We start from the raw sequence: 25,544 nt of genomic DNA, 5'->3' as shown, positions 1-25,544 counted from the left end.
GCAACAGGTGGAGAAGCAGAGTGTTCCGACTGCTGGCAGTGTTAGTATTTTATTTTTTAGTAGTTTCCTTGCACTGGTTGCTCATTTTGAACATTTATTAAGACTAAATATTCAGATTGAGTGTTTCCTGCTCAACCACTGAACCATTTAGTGTAGACCCCCCCCCCCCACACACACACATGGCTTATGACTTTTTTCTTTTTTACAGTTTATCTGACTTCTGAATTAATATTTTCTGTAGCATTTTCAGTACTGCTGATGTCTACACAAACTGTTCTGATATTGTGGAGTTTGTTTCAGAAATAAATGACTAAAGAGATTTAATGTGCCCACTTCACTTAAGTGAGAGTTAGAGGAAGGGTGTGGTTAACGGTGTTGTAATATTGACCATAGCACCAGAAAACATCCCTTGGGTCTTTAATGACAACCACAGAAATCTGTTTGACATCAATATGGGCATACAGTAACCTTCCTGGAGCTCAACAGAAGCACAGCATGCAGTGTTGCAGCACATGTCTACACACAGACACAGGCACACAATTCCTCTGCTCTGTAATGTTTGTGCTAGGTGTTCTATCTTGTACTTTATGCAAAGGTGAGGCATAAAAAATGTTAAGAACTTTGCATATTTTAAGGAAAAAAAGGCATGTATTATCAGACTTTGAAGCACACTGCTTAAAAGTAACCATTTTGTGTTTCATTGTGAATTATTTCTAACAGGATACGTACAGGAGGAGGCAAATACACCGTCAGGTAACACGTCAGATGTCATTTGACCTGACCAAGTTGCTGGTAACAGAAGACTGGTTCAGTGATATTAGCCCTCAGACTATGAGAAGGCTACTCAACATTGTTTCTGTAACAGGTATACATGTTTCATTTAATTTAATTGTTTTTCTTAATATGGGGGGGCATTGTTTCAGAGATCAGTTACTGTCCAGTTTTGGAAAACATAGTTTCATATAGCTGGTAATGACTTGTATTCATGTTTAGTGGGAGTTAATGATTTTAGAATATGAAATAACTACCTCTACTGGCAAAATCTGAATAGGTTATTTTGAGGAGTCCGTCATAGAATGTCAATACATGTAACTGATGTGTTTCTGTTCCTATTTGGCGCAACTTTTTTTAACAGCTTTATTTCTGCTGTTAAGTTTAAATCAAGACAGATGTGCAAATGTTCCTAAAACCTTGTCTCACCTTACCCAAAGAGGTCCTGTCTTCCACATCTGCCATTTCTGAGACTAACTCTATCAGTTCCCACAGTTGGCTTTTCTTCAAATTTCCTTTGTCTAATAATCACTTTTTAGCCACAGTCATCAACAGCGCTAGTAATTGTTTATTATATTTAGAAAGTTCTCAGTTTTTGCTACCCCCCCAAAGAAAAAAGAATATTACCTCAGCTTGTATGATTCAAACTAAACATTTCATTAATCATTTGCTGAATATATTGTTTAGTCTTGATAAACCTGATGCAGTCCTAAAATGAATCCAATTTCCCTCTTTTAGTTTTTATGACATCTCTTGCAAATGCTAGATACTTCAGGGAATAGCTTATTTTATTTACTTGAAGTGTTAAAGTAGCAGAATCTGCCAGGCAAAAATTTGGAAGTGTCTTGATCTAGTTGCTTTCCTTAGCATTGTGCAGGCTTACATAAATAAATCCTTGATACTGAAATTCTGACAGTGTTCTCCAAGACTGAGATATGTTATCATCTAATGAATATTTGTTCTGTAGTAAAACTTTAGACATAACTAAGTACTTCACAGCATGCGCAGTAGCTAACCCTGCCCCCTCCCTCTTCTCATTTATGGCCTGTGTGTTATGTAAAGTAGTGAGTTTTTGTACTACATGCTTTTTTTGTTAAGGTAATAAGGGTACCAAAAAAGAAGTCACATATCTATACATCCTTTTGGGAGCAGCATCCCCCTCTACCCCCCAACAAATGTTGTCATACAAAGTTGTTTATGGAGGGGAGTGGCAGCTGCCTTGATGCAAGTGGGCATTACAAGCAGTGAGCAGCAGAAATGGTAAGAAGTATATTCATTTTATCATTTCTGTGGTTTAGTATTACAAAGCATGAACTATATACCTTATTTAGGACTAGCAAGCTGAATTTACATGACTGCCAATCAGCAAGTGTCCGTCATCTGAAGAAACAACCACACCTGTGTGAAAAACGGCTTAGGGTGCTTAAAGTAAGTTATGCTAAATCTTCGTGATTAAAAGTTTGTTAATTTTGTCAGCATCTTTTAACAGAAAGTTACTAGCTATGTAATATTTACTGCTTTAATTCTGACCATTTTAACTTTTTGCATTCTAAATGTAATAAACTGTTGATATGTTTATCTTGAGCATTTCGCTCAGATTTATTCAAGGAGTCCCTCCGGCATAATTTCTGACCAAATTTAATAACTTATTCCAGTACCTTAAAGCCTTTATACCAGAGCCAGAATACATTTTGGTTTCCAGCATCTTTTTTTTTTAAACACCTTTATTACATTATCATTTAAGACATAGGCAAACATACATTAACAGAAAAGAAAATAAACCATATTAACATTTTTCATTTGCATACATTATGCATCACATAAAAAATTATATATGATGCATAATGTATGCAAATGAAAAATGTTAATACGGTTTATTTTCTTTTCTGTTAATCATATATATTTTTTGGATGACTGCTGTGGTGCAGTGGTTAGCGTTGTTGCTTCACAGCAAGAGGCTCTCTGGTTCGATCTTCGGCTGGAGGTGTCTTCTGTGCGGAGTCTGCATATCCTCCCTGTAGTCGTGTGGGTTTCCTCCAGGTGCTTCGGTTTGTTCCCACATCTCCAAAGACATGCTGCAAGTAGATTGACCAAGCTATAATTGGCCCTAGGCGTGAGTGCGTGCGTGTGTGTGCTTCTGTGGAAGGTTGGGCGCCAGGCTGGCAACTCCACACCATAAAAACTCCACTGCCAATCATGAGCGGACAAGGTGATCCACTGTGGCAACCCCTAATCGGTAGAAGCTGAAAGAGAGAGAGAAATGTATCATATATTTTTTTTTTGTTTTTTGGAGTTATCCTACAGTCCAACATTACATAAATTGATGAATTCCTGTGTTTTCTTAAACCTCACTCTTCCTTATGAATGTCATTCTGCATGCATTGCTCTCACACTTTCCATTTATTTATATGTAATTTGCTCTTCCCTTTTTTAACTATGCCTTTTTGACTTCTCTTATCTCTTTTATGATATTCATTACGTCAAATACAGTAGTTTAGACTTTGATTTCCATTTTCTAGTAATTGCTTTGTTTGGCAGCCAACAGAATTAAGCTTAATACAGCCTTTACTATGTCTAGACAATTCCGATCCTGTGTCCCAATCCAAAAAATCATACCCTTAGATCTGATGTTGTCAGTTTTCATTCTATCCTCAACTGTTGAGTTTGGATCCGATCCTGGTATCCAAATCGGCCATTTACTAAAGCTCATGGCAACCAAAAACTCTTGAGCTTCTCCCTTACCCATAATACATCTACCCTAAGTTACCTCAGATCTCATTTGCCACTTTCCATGAAACACGTGGTTGACCTCGTTTTTGAGCTTAATAGATAAGTGATTATTATTATTATTTTCTAATATTTCCAAATATTTTCTTCTAATACTTGCTAATATTTTCCTTACCCTTTTACGAATGAGTAATTCCTGCATTACCATAGTTGGTATTTTTCCTTATCTTTTATCTGTCATATACAGTATTGTGCTTCTACATGTACTGTCAAGAGTAAATTTTCTTTTCCTTTCTACACTTTAGTGTAGTCTTTTATTACCATCGCTGGTAGTTTTTTTCTTTCTACCTTCTTTTTCTTCAAAAAAAAATGTTCTTAACTTTGTTTATAGTGGCTAGTATAATGTCAGAAAAAGGCCCCACTAGACTTAAAAAGTGTGTTAAGTGTGGTCACAAGCTTCTGATGTCTGGCCCACACTGTGTGTGTTTACTGCCCTGGGCCATTACAGTCTGTCATGGCTTCAATTCCAGAGCCTTAGTTGAGAGAAAAAACAAACTTGAAAGATTTGCTACCATCTGCTTTTGGAAAGTCAATATCTGGATCTCAATCCCCCAAAAGTAAAGAGCTGAAGCCTTCTTCGCAGCCATGCACCGGTTTTGGAGCCATCCAAGAAAAGGCATAAGCTGGATCTGGTAAGATCCAAAAGTTCCTCACCCTCAGATCCGAAAAAGAAAAAGGTGATGGACCCGACTTCCTTGGATCAGACAAAAAAAAAAATCTAATCCTACTGCATTAAGCCCTGTATCTCTTCCCAGGACAAGATATTTGCCGTCCATTGATCCGGTGCCTTCCAGAAGTTTGACAGGAAGATGTGGAAAGTGTGGTGTGGAAGATTTCTCGTCGCAGAGTCAGATGGGTGTCTTATCAGCTCCTAGCCCTTTGGGTCAGGAGGTCTGTCCTTCGACCACACCTCCACGTCAAGGTCCTCCTCTGATTCCTTCAACTGTTTGAGTCCCTTGGGTCCAAGCTTTCCGGCTCTGTCTGGCTTGTATCCAAAGATGATAATATCTTTGGATCCAAAGCTTACTCTGAGTGCTGCAGTTCTGCCGGATCCAGTGGACTGTCAGAGTCTAAGCTTCCTTGTTGGATCCAAGGTGTTAGAGTCGACTCCGAAGTTGTTGGAAGCCATCTCTGCACCTTGGAGCCCCGGCATTGGATAGCTTGGCTCCAGCTTCTACCTCAGGGAGATTGCTTTTGGAATGAAGGACAGCAGTCCAAAACCTTGTCTTTTTGGAGCTGAGGTCTTCTCTTTCTCCGTATTGGTATGCCTTCGAAATTCTGAAGAGGGTGTTTTCTGTCCTGGGAGAAGGGATAGATCCAGTCCCCACGGATCTTCAACCTTCTACCTTGATGTCCCTGCATTTGGAGTCTCATCACTGTTTACCACATGGACAACCTGTCCCAGGGACCCCAGGCTTCCCATCAGAGTGTTACACTTTCTTCCGATACCTCCCTGGAGCATTCCACTGAGGAGAGGCCCCTAGGAAGAAGTGCAAGAAGAAGCACTTGGACTGTCCTCAAGTGTCAGTCATGGAGGAATACAGACTTTGATGAAGGTGAAGGGTCAACTCCTCAAGATGTCTCATTTAGAGACACCCTTGAGATCTTAAAAGAGAGAGGTGGTTGGTCACCCAGCAACACTTCATTTGAGGAGTCATTATTTCTGGAGGCTTTCAGTACTGGCCCGTCTACCTCCTGAATTACTCCGCCCACTGATGAGCTTATTGATTTGGTCTCACGCCAGGAGTGGAAGGAACCTGAAACAGTTGAACCCATACTCCAGAAACTGGACAAGATTATGTCACTACCTTTGAATAAGGAGTTTTGGGGTAAAAGGGTGCTCATTGATGGCACCACCTTCAGATAAGGAATTTTGGGGTAAAGGAATGCTTGTTGATGCCATGGTGTTGGTGGCGGCTACCAAAAAGGAACTTACTGAAGAGATTTCACTGTTCATGCCCCTAACAGAGAGTCTAGGGCGATGGACAGGTTTGGGAAGCATGTCTATATTTCAGTGACCTTTGTCACTAAATTATTTGGTACATTTTACAAGGTTACAGAGGGATTTGATTAAGGAAATGTCAAATACCACCTCAGGATCCATTTCTGCAGAGGTCCAATCATCCGTGACTTCTCAGCTGGTTACCCTGCAATCTATTTCAAATTCATCCATGAGGCTCATTTTGCATGTACCCAAGGAACCTCAAGGGCAGTGGGTTCAGACATTTTATCAGGAAATGTGCCTGGATGCCCTTCTGTGATTTTATGGAGCCCTTCAGGTCTTCTCATGTTGTTTGTAAATGCTCCTTTTGACAGCACATCTTTGTTTGGACCCAAAATGAAGGACACATTGTCCAGGTGTGAGACGGATGGAAAGACCCCGTCTGCAGTGGGTGTATGTTTTTCAACCCCTCAGAGATCGTTTTCAAGGAATTAATGAGGTGGTTGAAAGATGTGGTTCTGGAAATCACAGGGTCCTTTCCAGGAAACACATGGAGGAACTTCCCCCAGGGGCAGAAGAGGGGGGGAACTGCAGTGGTTGATGCCATCCCTGTGGCAGAGGAGGCCCACAGAACCAGGGGTCTAGAGATTCTTTCCTGGACAAAACCTACCAGCACTCCTGAAAGGGAGGCCTCATTGCCCGCCTCTGGAGGCAATTTGAGATTGATTATCCCAGCACCACAGAGCCTGGCTAGATGTAACAAAAGATACTTGGGTGCAGAGGATTATTTCCAGAGGCTACATAATACCCTTTTCCCTTCCACCTCCAGTCTCAAGGAAAATCCCCAATGTTCCACCCAATCAGAGGGAAGAAGCAGCAATTCTAGTAAAAAAAGCTGCTAGAAAAAAATCCAAGAGGTCCCACCAGGCCAGATAGAATCCGGAACTTACTGGAGGGTTTTTTTTAGTGCCAAAGAAAACGGGACTGGAGACCAATTTTGGATCTCAGCAACTTGAACAAGTCAGTTCGACATACTAGTTTCGTATGATCACATTTCAGTCCTTTCTCCCTTTTCTGGGCAAGGACTACTGAATATGCTCAGTAGACCTTCATGATGTGTACTATCACATAAAGATGAACAGACAATCTAGAAGGTACGCTTCCGGCTGGGAGCCAGTTATTACCAGTTCAGTCAATGTACTGCCCTTTGGTCTTGCCACAGCCCCCCAGGGTGTTCAAATTTATGGCAGTGGTAGCAGCTCACTTGAGACTGCAGGGATTCCTTGTGTTTCCATATCTAGAAACTGGCTGATTACCACCCAACCAGGCATCAGTTGATATGGCAAGAGATTAGGTTCTCCAGACTTGTTCTAATCTGAGAATAACCATAAACTATGACAAGTCTCAAATGGAACTAACTGAAAATTTGGAATTCATAGGAGCAGTTTTCAACCCAGTGTCAATGATATTTTCACTTTCTCCCTCAAGGGTTCAAACTTTTAAGATCACAGGTCAGGAAAATAATCTGCAGTTCCAAGATTTCAACCTACGTAGTCCTTCAAGCTCTAGGATCAGTGTCAGCAGCAATAACACTAGTACCTTCAGACAGATTTTACATAAGGATTCTCCAGTGGATGCTAGCAGCACGATGGTTGATTCTTTACCAACCCGTGTGAACTCTGATTTGAATTTCTCAGACATTCAAGAGAAATCTCTGGTGGTAGATTGTCGGGTCAGGTTCTACAAGGCCATCCATCCATTCCCCCTCAGCCCAAGGCCATAGTGACCACCCAGTTGGGGGTGGGGGATGCGGCATTTTCTGGGGAACACATTCCAAGGCACTTGGTCCCCTGAAGAGGCTAACTTGCATATCAGTGTCCTAGAGATGAGAGCAATGCTTTTAGCATTGCAGGCCTTCGAAGATGCTGTCCCTTTGGGGACGATTGCAATTCAGGCAGACAATATGTCAGTAGTTTGGTACATCAGCAAAGAGGGACCAGATCATACCCCTTGTGTTGAGAAGCACTCAGTGTAGCAATGGTCAGTTTCATCCAACTGCTTTCTCATAGTAATGCACATTCCAGGGAAGTCCAGTGTGATAGCAGACAAACTGAGCAGGTGTATTCTTCTACCTCACAAGTGGTCTCAACAAGAACAGTGACAAAAATGATTTTTCATTGATGGGGCCAGCCTTGCTGTGATATTTTTGCTTCTCCCCTAAACAACAAATGCAGCAACTGTTTTGCCCTAATTCCTCCACAGGGGGAATCACAGAGAGATGCACTACTTCATGAATGACCCCCACTATACTTAATGTCTTTCCACCGATCCCATTAATTCCACAATTTCTACAGAAAGCTGTCAGGGTGAAGAGCAAAATCATCCTCATTGCACCATACTGGCCTCAACAGATTTTGTTTTCCTTCCTTTGACCTCACTTACTTCACCATCCTTGGATCCTGGTTCTGACTCCAAATTCCTGTCTCACTTGACTGGCATGATCCATCCTGACATGTCAAATCTCAGGCTGACGCCCTGGTTTCTCCAATTCCGTTAATAGCCAGACAGCCAATGCTGTTTTCCCCTGTCCGACATATTATTTTATCTTCCCATAAACCTTCAAGAAAGCTTTATACAAGTAAATGGAAAAGATTTGTTTACTGGGTAAAACAAAATCATATTTAGCCATTATCAGCTCTGATGCATAACATACTTGAGTTTTTTAGTCTTACTTTTTAAAGAAAGGGTTAGTTTCTCAACCATTAAAGTTCAATTAGCAGCAATATTAAATTTTTATATTGGATTCAAATATTTTTCAGTAGCCTCTCACAAATTGTGCAGAGCTTTCTTGCGAGGCACTCTACTTTGGAGACCTCTGTTTAAGAACCCTGCTCTCCCATGGGATCTCAGTCTGGTACTGCATGCTCTAATAATTCCCCCTTTGAACCAGCAGCTAAATGTAACCTTGTGTATCTTACTTGGAAAACTGTTTTTCTAGTAGCTATTACATCTTCTAGGTAAATTCAGAGATTCAAGCCCTGTCTTCAAAACCTCCATATTTGATCTTTCACAAAGATAGAGTGACGCTATGAACTAATGCCGCCTCCTTTCTCAGGGTGGTGTCAAAATGTAATATCAATTAATCCATTTATTTGCAAGTCTTCTTCCCTAATTTTGCAAACAAGGGTGAATAAATGTTACATTTATTGGATGTTCAAAGACAATTACATTTGTACCTGCAAAGAACAAAAGACATCAGAAAAACAGACCAGTTTTTTGTTTCCTTTACAGAAATGAAATTGGGAAAACCAGTAGTAGAAGTAAGTTTAGCTAGATGTCTAATTGATTGTATTTCATTTATATATAACAAATCGGGCATTTCTTTACCACAACTGGCACAAGCTCACTCAACTAGGTCCTTGGCAACTTCTTTAGTTTTTCTTTTTAGAACATCTCCATGGACAACATATGTGCAGCAGCAACTTGGAGTACTCCACATACTTTTATTACTCATTACAAATTGGATCTGGTCTGCAGGGGGAGAGCATCAAGTTCAATTGTACTCATGAATATCCTTCCTTAGAGTCCACTGAGGATTATAGGTAGCCGAGGACTCTGTCCCATCTTTTGACGATAGAATGAAAATTGTTAACATCAGATAAAGAAGTTATGTGCTTACTATAATGTTCCGTTTGTGTTGTCCATTTTTATTCTTCCGTAGCTTCCTGCCCACCAACCCCCATCCGTTCTATTTACAAACGTCTACAAGAATGAGCTTTTAAAGGGACATCATTGTCCTTGTATTGAGCTGCAGATATAGTTTCTTTCTGCATTGAGTACATGCAATTTTACATGTCCTGTTTTTATGCATGTTAAATAATTCCATTCTGGTAAAAAAAATCAGCAAACAAAATCTGAGGTAACTTAGGGTTGGTGCTTTATGGGTAAGGAAGAAGCTCGAGAGGTTTGGGTTGCCATGAGCCTTAGTGAAGGCAGAGTCGGATCCAAGCATTGGATCCAAACCCATCAGTTGAGGAAGGATGAAAATGGACAACACAGATGGAACATTATGCTAAGTACATGACTGCTTTTTACAGCCATCTGCTCACCTGATATTTCTTGTGGAGTATTCTGTAGGAAAATTTTAAAATCTGCCAACTCATTACACTTCCATAACGCATGTTCCCAGTTACCTCTTTCTTCCCCATCCCATCTCCAGCATTTCCTATCTACCTAAGGAAAAATTCTTTGAAGTCTGCTTGAGGTATAAAACTACCGATCTATACACTTCCAAGAAAAAAATTAAACCTTCTAGACTTTGTTGCATATTTGGGAGCCATACATGTCCTCTAGTTGTTCTTGTGTAACTTCTTTTTCCAGTCTGCCTCTTCTCAATATTTTCTGACCTCTTCTGATTGATTCTTATAGTGCAGTATTTTATATGGCATACTAATCCCTTCTTTAACAGGATCTTCTGTTCTAGATTCGACTGAAACCCCAGCAGTGCAGGTCTTTCACTTAAGATTCCCTTATTCTTTTTTCCCGTCTGTACTCTGATATCAATCTCTGGTAGGGAAGGCAGTCTCTAGCCTGCAAGTCCATACGTTGTCTTGGGCTCATCCCACTCTGTTACCTTTCCCTCTCTAATTTGCTCCCAGTACCTTGGTTACTTTGCCAGTTTTCTCCTGTAAAGTCTAGCCCTCTCTTGCCTGTTTTCTGGACCCCCTACTTGCAGTCATTCCTGTTGGTAAAATCTCCTGTTCTCATAAAATCCCAGCTTACTCTGTTGAATGCTTTTTCTGCATGAAGACCCACCAACAGCAGCAATATTTTCTTAAACATTCTGCTTCCCTCCGGATCATCACTTTTTTATTAATGTCCAATATTGCCCCTCCACAAAACCACATTGATCCATGCCTTTACCATGCTTTTAGCTAGTATAGACATATTCACGTTAGAATCATAGTTCAAAATTGAAATGAGTTTGTATGAAGCTTGGTCTGATGGTTCTTTACTGTCCTTGGGTAATACAGCCACCACAGCTTTCTTCTAAGATGTTGATGCTTCTCATTTTAAAATACTGTAAACAAAATCTTCCAAAACTTGTATCACTTTCTTCCCTTCTAACTTTCAAACTACCACAGGAGTACCATCTTTTCCTGGAGACTTTCCTGCAGATTGATTATACATCACCATTTTTGTCTCATCCCCTCCTAGCTTAACTGTTAATTGTTGAGCCTATTCTACCTCTAACCCTGGGATAATTAAGGCTTCCATAAATATTGCAATTTGTACTCTTTCTTGATTTCCACATTTCTTTGCTTTGTAAAAATGTTCATAAAATTTCTGAAGTATCTCTAAGACCTCTTCAGGATCTCTACTTATTTTTTCTTGTTATAGGCACCCTAAGTTTGGCAACAACCCGTTCTACTTTCTGTTGCTTAAGTTGTGCTAAAAGTTTTTGTGGTCTGGAATTTTTATCAAAAAATAGTTGTTTAACAGCAGTCTTTCTAAACTCTCATGTATATTGTCCCAAATACTCCCTTTTCCCTTTAGAATTCTGCATTTGTACTCCTGTCGTTCTGTGAGATCCCCCTTATTCTGCAATACTTTAATGTTTGTCAAGCCCTCTAAATAATTCGTCTTACTTCTTAACCATATCTTTTATTTCTATCCTTTTTTAAACTCTGTTTTTATTGTCACACTCACTGACTGTAACTTCAGAAGATAATCCAATCTTCCCTAATAATTCTTCCACTACTCACTCCTTAAATTTCTCTCTTTTTAATAGGTAGGTGGGGAAAGTGCCAGTGTGTCATAGGATCATGGGAGATTACTAGGCTATCGACCCATAGGTCATTTTAAGCCTAGCCATTTCATCCCAATGTAATACCTTAGAAATACTAGTCAATACCCAAGATTGCATTTAGTGATGACTGCCCATATCCAGGAGGGCTGTGGGCACTATCCCTGGCAAGAATTTTTGATGCTCCATCTACTCGCCCAGGTTCCTCTTGAACAGTGTCATAGATGTGCTCTGTTTCACATGAATTGGTAGCCTGTTCCAAAGATGCGGCAGTTGCTGGGAGATAAACCTGTCCCTCCAGCATGTCCTATTTAAGTCGCAGGCCATATTTAGGTACCTGGAATGGGTAGCTCTAGTCCCATTTGATTTACAGATGTGCAACAAGTGCATTAGGTTTGGATCTTGGATTGCTCTATAGGCCAAGGCATAAGCCTCCCCTAAGAAGTCTATATGATACAGAGTATAGTGACCGGGACTTTGGTCGGTCTGTGTAAGGCACATGCTGGAGCTCTTCTTTGTTCTAATTGCTGCAGGTGCTTAGTGCTGTAAATACCAGATGTGGTATTATACTCAATTATGGGGTGCATAAGTGCCGAGTATAGGGGAGTTATAACTTCTGCTCTTGCGGTGATGCCTTTACTAATCAAGTGTGCTATGTAGAAAGCTTTCCTCACTGCAGTAGACACAAAGTGGTCGAAGGTAAGGTTGCAGTCAAAAAAAAAAAAAAAAAATTGCCTGAATCTCCTTGTGTTCTGACTGTGCTTCTCAGACATTTTGGAAATGTAGAGTATATTTTAGTGCATTTATTAAAACTGTATTTACCTTAATATTGCTACAACTCAAGTGCTCTAGGTTGCACTGCATCTAAATTGTTTGTGTGTTTTAACTGCTTTTCTGTATATATAGCCTTCTCTGTATATGTAGACTAGTTACTTATTCTAATGTATTACTGCCTCTTAAATCGTTTTTCAGTTGTGCACTTGCCTTGCTTCATTTAAAAAGTTTTAAATTGCTAATTTTGTCGAGTTTTAATTGCATTTACTGTTTAGGACTACACACTCAAGTGCATTAGCCTTTTCTGTGTTTATTTACTGTATCAATGCATTGTTTAGCCTGTTTTAACCAAAAAAAAAAATACTTTTTTGTTTGCTCGTTTCCCACCTTTCCTAGCCAGTATAGCCCAGATCCCAGGCTTTGCTTGTCTCAGGACTTTTATTTACTGTGTTCAGAGCAATCCAGACCTTACTGGGGTAGAGGGAAGTCCTACTGCTTACCAGTGGGAGTGGGGAGCATTGTACTGCCTGTCTAACACTAGAGGAGTGGTTTCCAGCTCTGAAATTGTAATTTTATTAGCCTTTTTGGGCTGATTTCTATCCCTTTCAACTTTCTGGCTTAGAAATGCGTGTGTTTGCGCATTTTTCACATCGTGCAGCACCTCTGGGCTACGGTTAAACTATTCCAGGTGCCAGAAAGTCTGCTCTTCAAATTTTCCCGTAGAACTAGCTGGTTTCTTAGTAGTAGCACTAAAATCTGAACTCCTGTGACTAGCACTTGGTCTAGAACCTGCTGGAAAGACCTATGAAGCCTGACACTGATGCAACCACTCAACTCTCCTTGTCAATAAGGAGAAAATAATCGTAGGCACCAAACAGCCTATAATTGCAAAGTACATTGCAAAGGTAAGGGAAAACAGCTCTTGTACCTTACAAAAAAAAGCACCTAAACAGGCATGTCCAAGGGTCAGCTTCCGGTGATTTCTCCTGTCCACCTGGTTAATCTGGGTATACTGGGTAATGCGGCAACTGCCTCATGTCCACAGACAACCCTCTCCTCCTATCACCCAACACTACAACCTGTGAGAGATGCACTTACATAGCCAAACTGGAAGCAAAGCTCTCTCCAGCCAAGATTGTGCTAGACAGTCAAGAGGAGAAGGTTAACACCTGCACTACACCTCAAGCAACACATAGCCCTTAAACCCCACACCATCAACACCCACACATAGCAACACTAAACCCACATATGCGAAGGCCCTTAACATTAACCTACCCAAGCAACAAGGACTTTCGAAGCTATAACACAAACACCAGTCACAACCAAAGTGACACACACCTCACAACACCAGTGTGCCACCAAACAACAGCCCCTAAGGCAAGACAATGTACCTAACACTTAAGTCATAGGTGACTCTATAATCAGGCACACTGATGTCCCACTCACCAGGCTGAACAAGGAGAAAATTACAGTCAGCTGACTGTCGGGTGCCAGGATCTGCCACATAACGCATGCACTCAAGTCACTCCACAACAAGTACAAATACAACTCTGTCATTGTCCATGTTGGAGTGAATGACTTGAGATGCATCTCCCTGGACTACATGGAAGAGCTCTCGGGTCATGTGGCCCAGGCAGGTATGACCCTAGCCCTGAGTAGCATCCTGCCTTCGTCCAGAATTATACCACAGTATAAGGACAAAATGATTGACTTCAACAATTGGTTAAGCTTCTGGTGTCATTCAAAGGGGATCCAGTCTCTGTCTGCCTGGGAAGACATGATCGACAAACCACGATGCTTTGCCAGAGATGGTCTGCACCTGTTACCCCTGGGATTCAGGTTACTGGCTAAAGCTCTTGCCACCCCTATAGTGCCTTTTTTAGGCAAGGTTCAAAGGACAAAACCACCACCGTAACAGATACAAGCATGCAAAATTTGAAGGTAATGCTATTCATTGCTAGAAGTCTAAACCTCAAAATGCACTCTCTCGAGGCACTCCTAAAAATGGAGAACATCGATATCTGTGCAGTAACTGAGACCTGGTTCAAGGCTCTGGAGAGCACCCCTGCAATTTTACCACACGTTTCAGCCACCAAACCAAGACTGAAACACTAAAGGTGGAGGAGTGTCCATATTCACCAAGGATATTCACACCTCCAGGCTAGTTGCCCAACACGATGCATCTGAAATTCTCCAGGTGCAACTAACACTAGGTGAGACTGCAATCCAAATTGTAGCTTGCTACAAATCCCCCACCATGCCCCAAGATTCTCACTACACCTTTCTAAACATACTGGAAAATATTAAGATACAACCAAACACCCTAATTCTGGGTGATTTCAACTACCCTGCCATTAACTGGAAAAACAACTCGGGTACCAACACCTTTTCCCAACAGTTCTTGGAATTCATAAATTCCAATGCCCTGGATCAACTAATCCATTGTCCCACCAAGGGCTCCAATATCCTAGACCTGGTCATTACCAGCATGGGAGGTAGATGCTCCACACCAGTGGTCACCCCCTCATTGGTCATGTCTGACCATAAGCAAATCACCCTTGACATCTACATCCCACCCCCACCCCCACCCCCCAGTAAGGAAACCTCCATAAAAAACTTCTCCATGCTACTCAAGTCAGAAGTGACAAACTTCTTGACACCCATGCAGACGGGATCTGAAAGTTCGACTGCTGAAACCTACACTAAGGCACTGTACGAGCACATCCACTCGTGCATGAATCGTGCCATCCCAAATAGAACCAAGATGCTCTCCTCCAAAAATAGGAAGCCAATCTGGTGGTCCCCTGCCATAAACAAACTGTACAACAGAAGGAAGAAACTGTTGCAGAAAAGAGGAAAATTCCAGGATGCAAAAAACTCCCTTACCAGCCTCAGTAAGAATCTGAGATCCCTCATAAAATCCTCAAAAGCTAGTTATGAAAATAAAATTGCCAAAGATTCCAAAGACAACCACAAGGGATTCTATAGTTATGTCAAGAATCTAAATGGCAATGCTCAGATCTGCTCTGAGCTACAACAGAATGGCATTAAATATATTGATCCCAAGGATATTGCCAATATCCTGGCATATCGATTAAGTGCCAACTTCACCCCCTAAAGGGCCCATCTCAATGCCAAAAGATTGCAAAATTCCAGTAATCACAGCCACACAGGTAGAAACCGCACTCTCCAAAGCTAAGAATACAGCATCCATGGGACCAGATGTCATCCCGGGCTGTGTACTACATGAACTACAAAATGAACTGGCACCTCACGTAAGTGTCATGTTTAATCATAGCATCACATCAGGCTTCATGCCCACTGAGTGGCGCACAGCTACAGTTATCCCACTCCATAAGGGGGGATCCACCTTGGATCCTGGGAACTACCATCCCATCAGTCTGACGAGCCTGATCTGCAAGGGCATGGAACGCATTGTCATAGAGCTTGGAACTTATAAACAAAGACATTGGCAACCTTCAAGCACTGGACCCCACCCAGTTTGGGTTCGTGAAGGGCAGATCTTGTCTCCTGAACTTGATTGACTTCTTCGAATCAGTCTCCAGAGCTGTGCATGAGGGTAAGGAGGTCCACACAGCCTCTCTGGACCTCGCCAAGGCCTTCTACACCATCCCCCACTGTGGAATCTTAGGTAAACTTACTAAGCTGGGCATAAATCCCTACATCACTCGATGGGTTGCCAACTGGCTTACTGACAGAACCCAGACTGTAAAAGTAGCCGACTCCAAATCCAACTCCAGACAAGTGGAGTACCTCAGGGTTAGGTCCTGGGACCGCTCATGTTGGGCATCTACTTCTCTGAAGTACAGGCCAACACTAAGGGACTCTGGCTAACAAAGTTCGCAGATGACTGCAAACTGGGAGTCATTATCGAATCCCCAAATGATGTGGATATTCTACAAAAGGGACTTACAGAAACAGATGCTTTGTGCCAGAGCCATTGGCTCAAGCTTAATGCCAAGAAATGTGTAGTTATCCCCTTTGGGAAAAACCATGTACCCAGGAATTACCACATAGGTGGCAGTACACTAAACACTGAAAGTGTGATGAGAGACTTAGGGACAGAGGTGAACAGTGGTCTCACCTTAGATAACCACACCGCCACAACAGTCAGGAAATCCTTCTATGTGGCACACCGCATCACTAAGGGCTTTTCATCCAGGAAAAAGGAGGTCATTGTCCCACTGTACTCATCCCTCATTAGACCCATATAGAGTATAATGCCCCTCTTGGTATGTACCTCACAAGACATCTGCAAGAGCTGGAAAGGCCGCAGAAATACATCACTAAAAGAATCACAGGCCTAAAGCAGATGCCATATGCTGACCATCTAAAAAAACTCCAGCTACATTCTGTGGCATATCGTCTACTCAGAGGCGATCTCTGCTTAACATACAAGGCCATGTCAAACCCTGAGCTGTTGGACATGTTCCACTTAAAGAAATCCCAATCGCTCAGAGAGACACTTTTCAGGGATCTAAACCTTGTCATTACAATGAAAAAAACATGCTGGAGGGATAGGTTCCTGACCCAGAGACTCCCCATACTCTGGAATAGACTGCCCATACATGTCAAGCAGAGCACCTCCTTGGCCCTCTTCAAAAGGAACCTTGATGATTGGATGGGAGATAGGAATTCACCCCAGGGATCATGCCAGTCGCCCTGCTAGGTGTAGGGGTCCAGGGAAGTAAATATTGTGGGAAGAAATATCCAGGGAATTGTTATGGCTAAGCTTGTATAGGCCCTAGGGCCGATAGCTTAGTACCAACCTATGAAACCTATAAGACACACAGCAAAGGCATGTTAAGATCTGATAGACTGGGACTATACCCCTTCAGATCTTGCAATATAGACTAGCCCGGTCAACAAATGTAAAATAAAAAAAAAATAAAATCTTGCAATATGTGTTATATTTTTAGTTGTACATCTTACAAACATCCTGTTACTGAACAAGTCTATCATTTTAATTTTCATGCTCACTGTTTAAGTAGAAATTTGTTATATTTAACCATGTGTGGTCTATGTGGAAGCTACTGTGTAGGTAAAACAAATCCTGCTTTAAAAGATCATATTCATGAGCACGTTTACAATATTAGGAGACAGGATTGTAAAAATGCTTTAGCCAAACATATTATGGCAACTATTAAAAATTATACATTTAGTTTTTTGGTTCTAGAACAGCTTAATACTGGATGTAGAGGTGGAGACCTTAGGACTAAAACTGAATGCATTGAGATTAAGTGGATACTAGAACTTCAGGCTGATAGGGGCAGTGGTCTAAATGACTGTGTCCCTTTAAAACCTATTCTTAGATCTCGTCCTTTGGTGCGCTGAATTTGAAACTTTGTATTTAGTTCTGAAGAAGTGACTGTGTGTGGTTGCAAAAGCGTTTGTCTGTGTTTATACATTTTTTACTAAACTTTATTCATTTTTTACACTCTGCCTTGTTGGCTGATCTGTCTATATATTTAATTTATTGTTTGTGAGATTCGGTCAGCCTAATCTGATATTTTGTTTTTTTCCTTCAAGAATGAAGGACTCCCAACTGGGGTGGTTCCACCCAAACCCCAGTGGGGGTCAGCTCTTCTCATTTTCATCTTGCCAGACAAGGGACAGTTGGTTCCAAGGGCTTCCAGGGTTGTCTGCTTTGTCAGTCCCCAGTTTATTTCCTCAGGAGGTCAACACAAGAAACAGATGTGGGATTGGAAACACAGAGATCCCTCTCCAGAGTCTTTCACCGAAAACACAGAATTAGAGGAATAGGAGGGTTCCCCTCAATCCCTCTCTGAAGACATCTGTTTTGGTGATATCCTCAAATTGATGAAGGAAAGAAGGGGATGGTCATCCCCAGACCTTCGTCTGATGAGTCAGTGTTCTTGGAAGTTTTTGGCTTCAGCCCAACATCATCCTGGGTGGTACCACCTGTTGATCTCTTTATCCGTTGTCTCAGTGGGCATGGAAGGACCCTGACTTGGTGGAACGCAGTTCCAAGAAAGTGGATCATATATTCCAGCCAAGGGTAAGAAGCATTGGAGCAAGGGTCCCACAGTGGATGCTCTTGTGGCAGCAGCCACAAAAAAGAACTATCTGAAGAGAATTCTTCTGTTTATCCCCCTAATAGAGAGTCAAGGATATTGAACAGATTTGGGAAGTGAGCCCATGCATTAATGACTTTAAAATCATTGAATTACTTAGCTCATTTGACCAGATTCCAGAAAGACTTGAACAAATAGATCTCCAAGTCTGTCTTGGGGGTATTGCCTCTGGATGTTCAGAAAACAGTGGACTCTCCGCTTTCTACCCTGCAATCTGCCTCGAAAGTGGCTGTGCTCTTGCTGTTCAGTGCAGCTGATGGCATAGCCAGAGCAGCAGGCACCAGCATTATGATGTGCTGCCACAACAGGCTGCATCTGTGTGATTTTGCAAAAGGCTTTGTCATCCTTTGTTAATGCCCCCATGATAGCTCAACTCTCTTTGGACTTAAAGACGTACTCACAAGGTGACAACAGGATGGTAAGACACTGCAGTGGGAGACCACTTTTCAACTCCCACATAGATGCTTCTGCAGGAATCAAAGATCCTGGAAAAAGATATGATTCTGTAAATCACAGAGTTCTTACCACAACTCCCCAGGTGACCGACCTCCCATTGGCAGAGAGGGAGGTAATGCTAACGATGCCTGAGAAGGATCGTACAGCCAAGGGCTTTTGTGGTTCTTTCACTGCGAAAGTCTGTCAGCACTCCTGAATGGTTGCTTGATTGCTGCACTCTGGAGACAGTCGGGAGGCACCTGTGTTTGTATCCACAAACTTGTTACAACATAACTTCAGATTCTTAGGTGCTAAAGATAATTTCTGAGGGTATTCAATTCCCTTTTACTTTCTGCCTTAGAAAAAGAAAAAAACAGTCCTTGATGATTCCACCCGGTCAGTGAGACTCAGCAGCTATAGAAGTTAAAAAAGCTGCTAGAAATAAGAATCCTCCAACCAGTCCCCACAAAGTCAGTTAGAATCTCGAGTCGATTCTAGGTTCTTTTTAGTACAAAAAAAAAGACTGGGGATCTTAGGCCCATTCCAGACCTCAGTCATCTAAACCAGTTTCTGAAACGGACAAAATTTCAGATGGTTAGAATTCAGTCCGTTTTACCTCTGCTGGGGAAGAAAGATTGGGTGTACCCCATAGATCTCCAGGATGTCTATTATCATATTAAGGTAGCAATGCAGTCCAGGATATTCTTCCACTTCGGCGTTGGAGACTGTCACTACCAGTTCCAACCTCTGCCTTTTGGTGTCACCATATCCCCTGCTTTTTGGTGCCACCATAGATCATGGCAGTGGTAGCAGTGCACCTGTCTGCTGGGGATCCAGTTATTCCCATATTTCGATGATTGGCTCCTAACAGCTACCTCTGAGCATCTACTGCTGTGCTATCTGGATCTGGTGCTCCAGTTGCTACTGGACCTAGGTATAGCTGTGAATCTTCCAAAACGCCACCTGTCCCAACCTAGGAAATAAGAATTCATAGGATGCCACCTGGACACCACCCATCAGATAGCCTTCCCCTATCAAGATTTTTCTCACTCTGACTCACGGCTGTGCAGCTGCTACATCATCCATCACCACCAGCAAGATTAATTCTGTCTCTTTTAGGTCTCATGGACTCCACAGTTCTGATGGTTCTTTTAGCCACATGTTATATGAGGGTACTGCAGTGGACCTTAGCATTATAATGGTCTCAGTCCATTCATCTATTGCATGCAAAGATAAAAATTATACAAGTTTGCAGACAACACATTGCCTTGTGGGTATTGTCCCCAACAGTAACCGAGGGACACCTGTTCTGCACAGATTCACCAGTAATGGTGGTAACCATGAATGTCTCCCTTCCGGGTGGGGAGTTTTGAAGAGAAAATGATCCAAGGTACATGGTCAGCCCTAGAGGCCAATCTTCACATCACTGTCCTGGAGTTGAGGGCAGTCCTAGCGTTGCAGGCATTCCAGGATATCCTCCCCGAGCGTGTGATCTCCACAACATAGCACATCAACAAACAAGGGGGAACCCATTCTTATCCTCTGTGTCTAGAGGCCATGAGAGTTTGGCAGTCATGATGTCATTACACTGCTTTCTAGTAGCAACACACATCCCAGAGTCTACCAGTGTGTTAGCAGACAAATGGAGCAAAACTATCTTGATGCTTCATAAGTGGTCTCTGAGTACAACAGTGGCACATTTGATTTTTATTTGCTGGGACCAACCTAGCTGCGACCTATTTGCCTCCTATCTCAACAACAAATGCAGAGGGTATTTTGCCATGATAATTTCACAGGGTGAGTCACAGAGGAATGCTTTAGTCCACAGTTGGCTCTTGGGTGTCTTGTATGCCTTTCTATCTTTGCCCCCATGCATTCAGAAAGCAAGATAGGGCAAAGCTAGGGTGATCCTCATTGACCTGTTTTGCCCCCAGTGGACATGATTCCCCTACCTATGGCTTCCATTAGTACACCCCCCCCTTGGATGTTGTATTGCTATCCAAACCTATTAACTCACCCATCTGGACTGCCTCTGCCAGATCAGAAGGCCATGAAGTTAACTGCATGGTACCTCCAATTCTAAATGTAGCCAGAGATGCAAGGCTTCCCCCTGCAGTAGGCAATATTCTTTCTGCTTCCCAGAAACTGGCCACTAGAATGATATACTAGAACAGGTAGAAGAAATTCTCTGTTTGGGCCCTTTCTAAAGGGTTTGACCCATTTTCAGCTCCTATTCTATCTGTACTAGAAGTAAATGAGGTCTATGATAAATAATCCACCTATTCCACCATCAAGGTTTAGATGACGGCTATTTCAAATTTTCATGCTGGACTCAAGGACACTCCTACAGCTTCACTAAAAATTGCTAAAGCCTTTTTGAAAGACACTTTTCTGTTAGACCCCGAATTAGAGATCCAGCTCATCCTTGGGACATTACCATTATGCTGCAGGCGTTTGACCTAGATTCCATTTGAACCTGCAGCCAAACAGATCTAAAGTTCCTGACTTGAAATATAATTTTCCTAGTGGCAGTTATGTCAGCTAGATGAATTTGGAGTTACAGGCACTTTCATGTAAGCCTTCCTATTTAGTTATTCACAAGGATAGCGACTCTCTTAGAACCAGTGTGTCCTTTTTCCCTAAGTTGGCATCTGAAAGAAATCTTAACCAGTCCATAAAATAAACGTACCAGTTTTCTTCCATAGATATTCAAACAAAGGAGAATGCAGCTTGCATATGTTAGATTTCAAAGGGCAATTCAGATTCTATCTTCATAGAATAAAACAGTTCAGAAGGGATGATACAGTTCATTTCATTCTGTAAACCAAAGTTTGGGAAAGTAGTGGCTGAAGTTTATTTTATTTATTGGCTGACATTTGTTAACCGGGGTAGTCTAGCTGGACTTGTGGTCCATTTTCAGTGGAGACCCGAGGAGAAAAGTTCCAAGATACATACAGTTTACAGAAGAATGACACTATATACATTCATAGTATGTTAAGAAATTGATTATACAATAATAATTGTAATTTAACAGCAAAATGCAACACTTGTAGTTATAGCTGTCCTAAGTTTACAGAGTAGAGATTTCTTTACATATTTACAACAAGAGTTTGGTCCATTAGACTGAATATAAAGTAGAGAAATATCCCCTAATAGAGGGAATATATTGTTGAGAGTGGAGTTACAGACATGGTTCTCAGGAGGAAGAGAAGAGTTAAGCTGGGGCTTGACAAGAACAGATTTTGGTGTTAAGCAATTGAAGTTTGAGTTTTTCTTTAAATGGGATGGTGAATGGTGGAACATACGTCTCTAGGAAGTTTGTTCCAAGTTTGAGCGATGGAGTGTATATAAGAGTTTGCCTACAGCTTTTTTAGGTTGGTAGGTGTGTAGTCATTGTCAGTTGTCAATTTTACTGTATCAAGATAGTTATCAGATTGTGTTTCCTTTGTCTACATTGAGAAATTTGCCCATGCCAAGTAAACCTAAGTCTCATTCAGCTAGAGCAGTATCTACTTCTACAGCCTTTCCTAAAAGACTCTCAATTGATGACATATATGCTGCGGCCACCTGGTCCACAATACACACCTTTGTGTCTTGCTATAAACTGGATGTACAATCCAGATCATGTTCTTCCTTTTGAACCCCCATACTCAGGAATATCCTTTCTTGATACCACCCAGTTTGACAGCTTGGGATTTTGTCCTGTATGTTTGAAATGGATGAAAATTGACAACATTGGCTACAAAAATGTACTTAAGTTGGATCCATGTTGCTTGATTTTCATCTGGTTCAAATTCCCTCTCTCTTGACCCCTTCCATATTGCCACCTACAGCTTTCAGATGATTGAGTAGACCATTTATACCCTAGCCATGCACAGCCACGTGAGACTGTAACTACTGATGTGAAGTTGTTCAATCTCACCGTTCATTCTTACAAATGGGTTTGGAGATGATCCCTTGGCTCCGAGTCGGCTGCTTTCAGAAGCTCAAGGCCATGTCCCTGTCCCATGATGCTGTCTGTCTTACGTCAGATCTAGTTTGCCGCTGCAACAGATCGGAGGTCGAGAGTGAAGCTCGGGCCAGTATTTCATATTTTGAAATTTATTATAGATATTTAGCTTTAGATTCTGTGTTAAAAAATTGTGTTTCTTGGCTAGTTAGGCTTGGCTTATTGTTTAGGCATTGTCTTTACCCATTTATTGATGAATTTTCATCTTTATAGAGTGGCTGCTATTTAGGCCTTTCATTGGCCGCTTTTTAGTTTAACCCTGTCCTGTTAAAAGTGCTAACTTTATAATTACAGCTGTTACAGCTGTTTGAAGCTTTAGCTGTTTTTTCCTAGAATGTGTTTTCTAGATTTTTCAACTGCTTAGATATTGTTTCTGTATGTCTTAGAGTGGTGTTTGTTGTCTAGGCAGTTATATATATATATATATATATATATATATATATATATACATATATATATATATATATACATACATACATACACACACACACAGATATAAAGTGTTTTTCATTACATTATGGCTGATCAGAAAGAAAAAGAGAGACAAAAGTCAAAGTTCAAGAAATGCCCTAACTGCGGACAAAAAATGTCGACATGAGGACTGCTCCATTTGTTATTCATTTAGCAGCAGGGTCTTGCTGGAACGCAGGAGAAAACTAGTGGACAGGCGTTTGTTAAAACCTGAATTCCAGGAATCTCTTGACAAGGCCGACCAGACTTCAGAATCTTCGAAGGGATCCAAATCTTTGAAAGCTTCTTCAGAGCCGAAGTCTTCTGCTCCGAAATTTGCTGAGAAGGTGCGGTCGCCCGTTCCACAGTCCTCTGAATCGAGCACCAAGCTTGTTTTTCGGAGCTGTCCCCGTTATTGGAGACTGTCTCCGAAACTTTGAAATCATCTGTTTTACAGTCAGTGGCTTCATCTATCCTTTCGACTCGTTCTTCAAGGAGCCTCTCTGATATGGATGTGGACTGAGTGGTGCAGAGGTTCCTCGAGAATCTGGCACTAGCCAAATTGTTGGCTCCAGCCCAACCAGTTTTGGAACCGAGGACTGCGTTACCTGCCATGTCCACTCCTCCTCCGAGCCAAGCAGGGCCTTCAGAGCCAGAGGAGGTGGAGCTACTGATTGTGGAACCCTTGGAGCCGAGGCCTGTTCTAGTGCCATCGTCTCCATCAACTCGGACTACTTTGATGCCGTTCGAGGAGTCTGGGAGACGACACTCTCCGGTCAGCTCTGGGGGTGGGGAGAGTCAAAGCGATGGGTCGGTTCCGACCCTTCCTCTCGGAGCTTCGGCACTGATGAGCTCGGCTCCTTCCTCTGGGTCGGAGCCCACTGTTTCGGTGCCGGGGAGGTTTCCATCTTCTTCGGAACTGGCTACTTCCTCACGTAGGAGCAGTGGAACCTTCGATGCCATGAGGAGAGTTATGTCTCCTAAGATACCCAGTTCATCAGGGCCTACTTCCTCATCCCCGAAAGTGCCGCTTTCTACCTCTACCTCACAGGTCCCTGTAAAGTGTCGAGACCCAGAGCCTCAGGTAGCCCCATTGGGTGGCCCATGTTCTACTGAGACCTCACCAGAAGCTCCTGCCGATGAGGTTCCTGGGAAGAAGCTTTGCAAGAGGAGGCATTTAGTCTCCCCACAGGAGTCTGTCACATCAGACAATGACTTAAAGGAGTCAAAAGGGTCCCCACGGTCCCCCTCGGTGGATATTCCTTTTGCTGATATCCTTGAAATCCTGAGACAGAGGGGTGACTGGCAGTCTTTTAGCCGTACTGATGATGAGTCAGTGCTTCTGAAGGCCTTTGGGTCTCAGCCCTCCACCTCCTGGGTGACTCCACCCTTCGATGAACTAATGGAGTTAGTTACTCGAAGGGAGTGGGAGTCTCCTGATACTGTGTAACCTGTCCCTCGGAGGCCCAACAAGTTTATTACACCGGCACAGGGCAAAATGTTTCTTAACCAAAGGATTGCCTGTTGATGCCATGGTGGTGGCAGCTGCCACCAAGAAAGAGATGTTGGAAACCTCTTCTACTGTCCATCCTCCTAATAGAGATTCCAGGATTATGGACAGGTATGGAACACACATTTTTAGTTCAGTGACTTTTGCTATGCGACCGCTCAACTATTTGACTCATTTTACCTGACTTCAAAGAGATCTCCTTAAAGAGCTTGGAGGTACTCTACAGAGTATTACAGCTGAAGGCGTTCCTGTTAAGGTGACATCCCAGCTGAATACCCTTAATTCCATAGTTAACTCGTCCATGAGACTCATTTCTTATGCAGCTGATGGCACGAGTCGGGCAGTGGGTTCAGCAATAACTCTTCGGAGACATTCCTGGATGTGCTTATGCACCTTTGCGGAAGCCTTCAAGTCTTCCTTCGTTAGTACCCCATTTGATGGCTCGTCCCTTTTCGGGCCTAAACTCAAGGAGACCCTCACCAGGTGTGAACAAGATAGAAAGACACTATCTGCCATAGGAGTCTGTTTTTCCACCCTTACTAGACCTTACCCCAAAGGGCAAAAGAGAGGAAAAATGTGGTTCTGCAAGTCCCAAGGAGCCTTTCAGAACACACATAGTGAACCCCCCTCCAGGGGCAGAGGGGGGTAATAATGAAAGATACCGCCAGGCGGCAGAGGGGGTCCGCAAAACCAGGGTGACAGGGATCAGGTCTTTGGCAAGCCCTACCAGCACAGGAGGCCCGACTGTCCTACTCTAGAGGCAGTCAGGGTCGCTTGTCTTTGTATCCAGACGCCTGGCTAAAAATTACAAAAGATTCTTGGGTACAAAGCATTATTACCAGAGGATGTGTCATTCCGTTCTCAGAAACTCCCTCTGTGCAAAAAAAATTCCCAGACGTTCCACCCAGTCTCAGAAATCAAGCAACCATAGAGATTCAAAGGTT

General features: G+C 42.3%; 1 protein-coding gene across 3 annotated transcripts in view; it reads left to right on the top strand.

Moving 5' to 3' along the window:
- KIDINS220 (kinase D interacting substrate 220) overlaps positions 1-25,544 on the top strand; it is a 2,951,961-nt gene that overhangs the window by 2,088,095 nt on the left and 838,322 nt on the right. For all 3 annotated transcript variants that reach the window (XM_044073258.1, XM_044073248.1, XM_044073241.1), the window contains exon 21: positions 721-865. In XM_044073258.1, the coding sequence (XP_043929193.1) occupies positions 721-865 (145 nt within the window). The remainder of the gene's footprint in view (positions 1-720; positions 866-25,544) is intronic.

This window comes from Protopterus annectens, chromosome 1.part1 (assembly GCF_019279795.1).
Source record: "Protopterus annectens isolate FY-2018-M chromosome 1.part1, PAN1.0, whole genome shotgun sequence".
Taxonomy (NCBI): Eukaryota; Metazoa; Chordata; order Ceratodontiformes; family Protopteridae; genus Protopterus; species Protopterus annectens.
The sequence above is the reverse complement of the archived record's forward strand: the minus strand, read 5'-3'. Positions and strand labels throughout refer to the sequence as shown.